Source organism: Nannobrachium achirus (assembly GCF_963921795.1).
Source record: "Nannobrachium achirus genome assembly, chromosome: 4".
NCBI lineage: Eukaryota > Metazoa > Chordata > Actinopteri > Myctophiformes > Myctophidae > Nannobrachium > Nannobrachium achirus.
In genome coordinates, this window is record NC_137813.1 from 54,028,793 (window position 1) to 54,035,486 (window position 6,694).

Below are 6,694 nucleotides of genomic sequence, written 5' to 3' on the forward strand. Positions count from 1 at the left end.
ATTATGCTGAATAGACCAGAGCCTTGAATCTCAAAAGCAGCTTTTATGAAACAGTTTTAAAAAATTGCCCTCAACTTTTTAGACCTATATCATGTTGGATGGAAATAATATTTAATTTAAGATTTCTCTGGAAGCACTGGTAGTTTCAGTGGCGTGGTGCTACAATATTCTTAACATGCTGTATAATTCAAACAAGCTAATGTTGTTCAAGGCCAGATGTCACCATTAACTGAACATGCTGCAACAACAGCAGAGTAACTAATGTATTAGATTTACAACAGGCATGTTTTAAAGGTCAAGTATTATTATTAAGTCTAAATCTCCTTTGGCATTATAATAAGCTACAGTTGGTTTGCTACAAGTTGCTACTTGCATTCCCTTTAATCAGGCATTATAATAACATTACAAGTTGCCAGGATTGTGTGGATTATGACATACTGTGCTCAAAATAAGCAGCAACCTGCCACATGTACGTACTGTACAGTTTGATCACCAAAGTGGGTATATATATTTTTGTTTGTATGAAATTAAATCCCTGGTCATGTCCAGTGAACTTTTTCTTTTTAAACACACAAAAACATTTTGTATTGCTGTTTGCTTCCGGACAGGGCAAATGAACACAAGAGCATGTCAAATGTTTCCAATGATGAACACAGATTAGACAGACTAAAGCAGGGGTCTTCAACGTTTTCGGGCCAAGGACCCCTTAAGGCCCATTCCCACTGGGCCAGATAACAGATATCTGGAGATATTTCTCCAGATATTTTTCCATTCAAAGTGGATGGTAGATACAGATAAAAAAAAAGTCTACCACAGATATTTGCCACAGATACTTTTATCTGTGGCAAATATCTTTTGTATCTGTATCTACCATCCACTTTGCATGGAAAAATATCTGGAGAAATATCTCCAGATATCTGTTATCTGGCCCAGTGAGAATGGGCCTTTAGTCGAGAGAAAGATGAAGCAGGTTCATCCCCCCCATAGATTCCATATAGTTTCGTCCTTTGACAGCACAATCACAATTGTATTTTGGATTCCTGTAAATTTTTGTTTTCAGATATTTAACCACTTGAACTGTCAATACTTAATAAACTTGACATTTCACTCTGTAATTAGTCGTTTCTTTTTCCCCTCTACACCAAAGCTCTTTGCCAAAAATAGCTGATCTACAAGCTCAATCTACAAGCTTGTAGATCTACAAGCTCACAACGCAAGGCGTTGTGAGCTTGTAGCTCTGCTATTTTTGGCAACATTTCTCAGAATAAGGACACTAGGGTTCAAGTGGTTAATATCTACCACACAAAAGATTTGGAGGACCCCCTATAGTAACTCTGGGGACCCTCTAGGGGTTACAGACCCCCTGTTGAAGACCCCTGGACTAAAGGATTATCAGGAGGATAGATTTAGAGAACTTGATTCAGTGCTGGTTTTCTATCAAAGCATCAGCTGTCAGATGCTTGCCAGTCTGACTAAACAGCATTCCAAGATGGTGAGATAACAGTATATCATTCATTCTTCGTGTTGTTGTTGCAGTGGTTCTCAAAGTGGGGTCCGGGGATCCCCAGTGGTCCTTGATGAGGTTCCAGAGGGTCCCCCGTAAAGTCTGCTAATATGGGGGGGGGGGGGGGGGGGGGGGAGTGGAAAATGTGGATTCATTTTAAAAATATTTAACAATACAAATCTTCTCTTTATGGGGGTCCCGTTTTCATATGGGGACAGTGGTCAAATAATGCATCTTAAGTTGGGGGTCCTTGACAGACATAAAAACATTTGTGGACTTGGATCCATCTACCAGCTTAGAAAACCGGGTTAGCATTTACAATTAAAGTGCACATAAGGCACTTCACATTCAGTTGTCTGCTGCTTCGTGGCCCAACAGGTATAGGTCAGGGCAGCTCCCAGGGCTTAAGGTGAATAACATTCTACGTATGAAAGGTGCTACACAATTTACCCCTTCACCTCTGGCACCTTAACTAGTACAACGCTAACCGTAGCGAGTACAAAGTTATAGTTCTGATAAACAGTAGGATGACAAAAAAAGAGAATGGTTATGTTTTGTTCATGACAGCTCATTAATTAATTAGCCTTCTGAGAAATAGGCAATTTACACTGTATCCGTTTTTGTCAGAGAGTGTCCTCGGAAGCAGGTCACTGTCCAACAAAACCTATTCTATTAAAGTGTCCTTGAGTTATACCTGCTTAGTGCTTACTCACTGTAGTGTAGACCTCCCTGGATGAGTCTGAGATAAACGAATAAACCTCTATCTGCTGACTCATTTTAATTACAGCTCTGGATAAGAAAGTCAGGCTATTATACTGGTAGCTACATGCTGATAATGGAAGCACACATTCTTTGTCGTGTTTGTCCTTTGATTGCATTAATTTGGCACAAGGATATATATATATATAGTGGTACAGAAAGCTGCATGAAATCAGATTCTTGCAGGGACATTTCGCCCACTGTCACGCACTGTGTGCACTATACCAGCTAATGAAATAATTGCCTTGTATTTCAGATAGATATATCTTGCTAATAAGATATGTGTTTGCTTTGCCTCAATTCACCCTTTGTCAAGTCCCGCCTGTTGTCACGCCCCTCTTCACACCCATTGGTTTCTTTGTCTTGGTGGGACAACAGTCCTTTCTCTCCATCCATTACCATTGAAATTCAGTTGCTTCTTATTGTTATGTTCTGTATTCAATTCTCATTTTAAACTTGGTTTCAGTAAAAAGTTGCCTCTCAGGTGCAGTATTATAGTGACTGGGCATGTGTTTACATGTTTGTAATTCTCCAAAAATTATGTTTTAGCAAATTCAACATAAAAAAGGCGGAACCAGGGCGGGACAAGGCAGATATAATCTGCTGGTTGGTCCGTCAGGGACCAATCAGAAGGCTGACAAAGGGTGAATTATTTATAGGCTATAGCATTGTTTCTCAAAGTGGATTCCAGGGACTCTGTGGGTTCTTTTAGGGGGGTCTAAATTGACCCATACAAGTCTGTAACTCTGACAGTGTAGAGACAGTGTACACTGTCAGAGTTAAGGGGAGACCTTGAAATTCGAACGTTTGAGAAACCCTGGGCTATAGGGCCAGTGGTTTTTAAAGTGGGGTCAAGGGACCGTCAGGGTTCCTTGCATGGGTGGGATCCAAATTGACCCTTATAGGTCTGTTACTCTGAGAGTGTAAATTGAACCACAGGGGCCTAGGCTACTGTGTCACTCCGCCAGTGTCCGATTGTCCAAATAGCCTGCATGCCTATCATTAATGTCTTTTATCCAGAGTCAGAACAAACGGGACCAGGGGTCCCCGGGCATCTGTGGGCGCGGGGAGCGTCTCCTCCAGGAAGCGCTCGTTGTCCTCCTCGATGACGAACTGGAGCGTCTCGGACCTATTGACGCAGTAGATGCGGTTGCCGATGACGGCGCAGCGGAACGGCGCTGCGCCGTCCCGGGGGAACGAGGCGCCCTCGTGCCACACTTTCACCACCGTGTTGTACTTGAACACCGTGACGCTGCCCTGCTCACCGTCCTGCTCGCGGCCCTGCTCGCGGCTCACGTCGAAGCGGTAGACGAAGCTCCGGTGCGCCACCATGTCCGTGGACTTCCTTCGGCTGTTGTTGAACGGGCACTCCTCCCACTCGTCCCGCCGGCTGTCGTACCGCAGCAGCCGGTAGAAGAGCGAGCCGCCGGAGACGAAGAGCTCCCCGTCGCCGGTAGTCACGGCCTCGTGCGCCACGGCGAACGCGCCCTTGGGCAGCGGCGCCACGGGGCTCCAGCGGTCCGCGCGCGGGTCGTATCGCTCCACGGTGAACAGGCACTCGCCACCGATGGCGTACAGGTGGCCCCCCATGGCGACCAGCTTGAGCTGGGAGCGGGCCTGCGTGAGCGGCCGCACGCGGCTCCAGTGGTCCGTGGCCGGGTTGTAGCAGAACACCGCGGCGGAGACCTTGTTGTTGTGGCTCTTGTTGTTGTTGTCGCCCTGCTGCTGCTGCTGCGCTCTGATCCCACCTGCAGTGGTGTGAAGCAGTGGTGTAAAGTAACTAGTACATTTACTTAAAGGCCCGCTGACACAGCCCAAAATTATGATAGTATGATACAGTAGGTCTACAGTGGTCTCTCTGAAAACAGTCTGAAATAGTCTGAAACTCATGTCACAGTGTAATCTGCCCCTCGCCCCCCCAACAACAGATGACCAGTACAGTAAGTAGTCTAAGTACAGTCAATTAATTTGATTGGCTTATAATTGTGCATTCCCACAATGACATCATAAAAATATTAACTCATATTTTAAGATGACCTTTTAAAGTGACAGTACCCCTTTAAGTACTGTACTTAAGTAAAATTTTGAGGTATCTGTACTTTACTAGAGTATTTCCAATTTCCAATACAACCCCACTACATCTCGAATCCAAATATTGTACTTTTACTCATGTATTTGAAAACTTTAGTTACTAGTTACTTGGCAGAAATTATAATATTATAAAACATACCGGTAACCACTTTAGCCTTATTTTATACCATGGCTGTTTGAAAATAGCCGATCTACAACCTCACTACGCAACGCATCGCGAGTCGCGACACGTTGTGAACTTGTAGATCTGCTATTTTCAAACATTATTTTTGTACTTTAACTTTTGGTACTTTAAGTACATTTTGATGCCGATCACTTTCATAATTGAATTCTGGACTTCTGCTTGTAACAGTCTACAATGCAGTATTGACACTTTGCACTCCACCACTTTTCAACCTATGTTCATATAATTGGTCCTCCCTCAAAAATAGCTTTGGGCAGGTCAGAAACCCATCGTCTGACATCATCGATTGCCAATCCAGTTTATAGAAACTGCAGGCTTTCTATTCCTGAATTCTGGACTTCTGCTTGTAACAGTCTACAATGCAGTAGGCCTATTGACACTTTGCACTCCACCACTTTTCAACCTATGTTCATATAATTGGTCCTCCCTCAAAAATAGCTTTGGGCAGGTCAGAAACCCATCGTTTGACATCGATTGCCAATCCAGTTTATAGAAACTGCAGGCTGTCTATTCCTGAAAAGTTGCAATTTTAAAGTGGAAGCCATTGTTCTCGCGATAATAAAAATCTAAATATTTTTTTCAAAAATATTGATTAAACATTTTTTTAGGAAAATGATGATGTCACAAGACGATGGATTCTGAACTTCTCACAGCTCTCCTAGGAGACTTACTCACTGTAGACCTCCCTGGATGAGTGTTTGTGATATTTTATTATCATGAACATAGGATAGGACCTATTGTATGAAGACAGGTTGAAAAGTGGTGAACTACTCCTTTAAGTAGAAAAGGTGTGTACTTTTTCCACCTCTGATCCCACCTGCCACGAAGAGGTAGTTGTACAGGGTGCACATGCCCGCTCCCTTTGTGTCGAGCAGCTCCTCCGGCATCTTGGTCAGCACTTTCCACTCCTTTGTCTGGCCGCAGTAGTAGAAGATACAGCGGCTGTTCGTCTCCTCCGCGCTCACGGAGGAGGAGGACGATGACAGGGGGCTCTGGGGGCGGCTGCTCTCCCTGCTCGGCGGTCTGCTGCTGCCGCCGCTCCCCACGCGGTCGTACACCTCGCTGATCTCGGCCACCGCCAACACCCTGTTCCCCCCCTCCATCCTCCGCGCCAGGATCTCCTCTCTCTCCGCTCCCGTCAGGCGGCCGTAGACCCCGGGCGTTCTCAGGACGTGCAGGAAATTATCGCTCATGTACCTGTACACGCTCTCTTTGAGCTCCGCCAGCCGCTGTCGCTTGGCTTTTGTCAGGAGGTCGTAGCAGTTGTCTGCGGTGATCCGCTGCTGCTGCTGCGGAGGCGGATCGATAGGATCAGGCTGAGGCTGCAGCACCGTGTTGTCGGGCATCGGTGGGCTTTTATCCCCGGCTATCATCATCTCCGTGGCATTTTCTTTGTCGTCCTCCATTTTTTGGGGGCGGTGGAACTATAATAACACACTAATATCTTAAAAAGTCATAAAGAAAACTCCACCCTGTCTGTCACTGAGCATAATGCGTCTTCACTAGCTGTAGCCCACCTCTCTCTCTCTTTCTTTCTCTCTGCAAACTGCTGTGCTGAGCTTGAAGTTAATTTCTTCCCAAGACACACAGGATCTGTTTCCTCTGGCCTGCCCCCGCTGCCCCTGACACGATTTTTCCGTAGACAGTTCCACCCAGGCCGCTATACCCTCCGGTTCTGTCAGTCTGGGATGTGATTGTGAAGCCACCTCCGTGCGTGTCGGTCGGTCGGTGTCCCCGCTGGCTGCTGCCGTGTCTGTGTGTGTGACGAGCCTACGTGAGAAGCGTATAGAAATAAATCTCCACCCTCCTACTTCGCGTGGGAACTCCTTTTATTAAAATGAAAGGGATTTTACTGTCGCCGCCGATTCCGCATGTTATTGTGACTTATAGCCTATACACTGCTGCCAACCAGGGGCGTTGGCAGAGCAGTGTGGGGTAGCCTACTGTAATTCAAGAGTTACAGAAAGCTTGTAGGTTTGATAACAACAGCAACAACAAATCACATTGAGTGTGTGATGCTGTGACTCCTCTAACTGTCAGTTATGTGAATAGGTAAATAGGCTAATTAATTTGATTTTGCACAAGTGTCTCTGTTTTTGAGATTGTCTTCTACTTGTTGATCTCTATACTTTTGGAGTAGCTATCCAGCCAGATGT

General features: G+C 45.4%; 1 protein-coding gene across 1 annotated transcript; it reads right to left on the reverse strand.

Moving 5' to 3' along the window:
• Positions 1-3,265: 3,265 nt before the first annotated feature.
• LOC308284118 (kelch repeat and BTB domain-containing protein 11-like) lies at positions 3,266-5,944 on the reverse strand (the record flags this gene model as incomplete). The annotated part of the gene is made up of 2 exons (XM_080724655.1): positions 3,266-4,011; positions 5,335-5,944. The coding sequence occupies 2 exons, from the start codon at positions 5,942-5,944 to the stop codon at positions 3,266-3,268; spliced, it is 1,356 nt and encodes a 451-aa protein (XP_080580781.1).
• Positions 5,945-6,694: the final 750 nt, after the last annotated feature.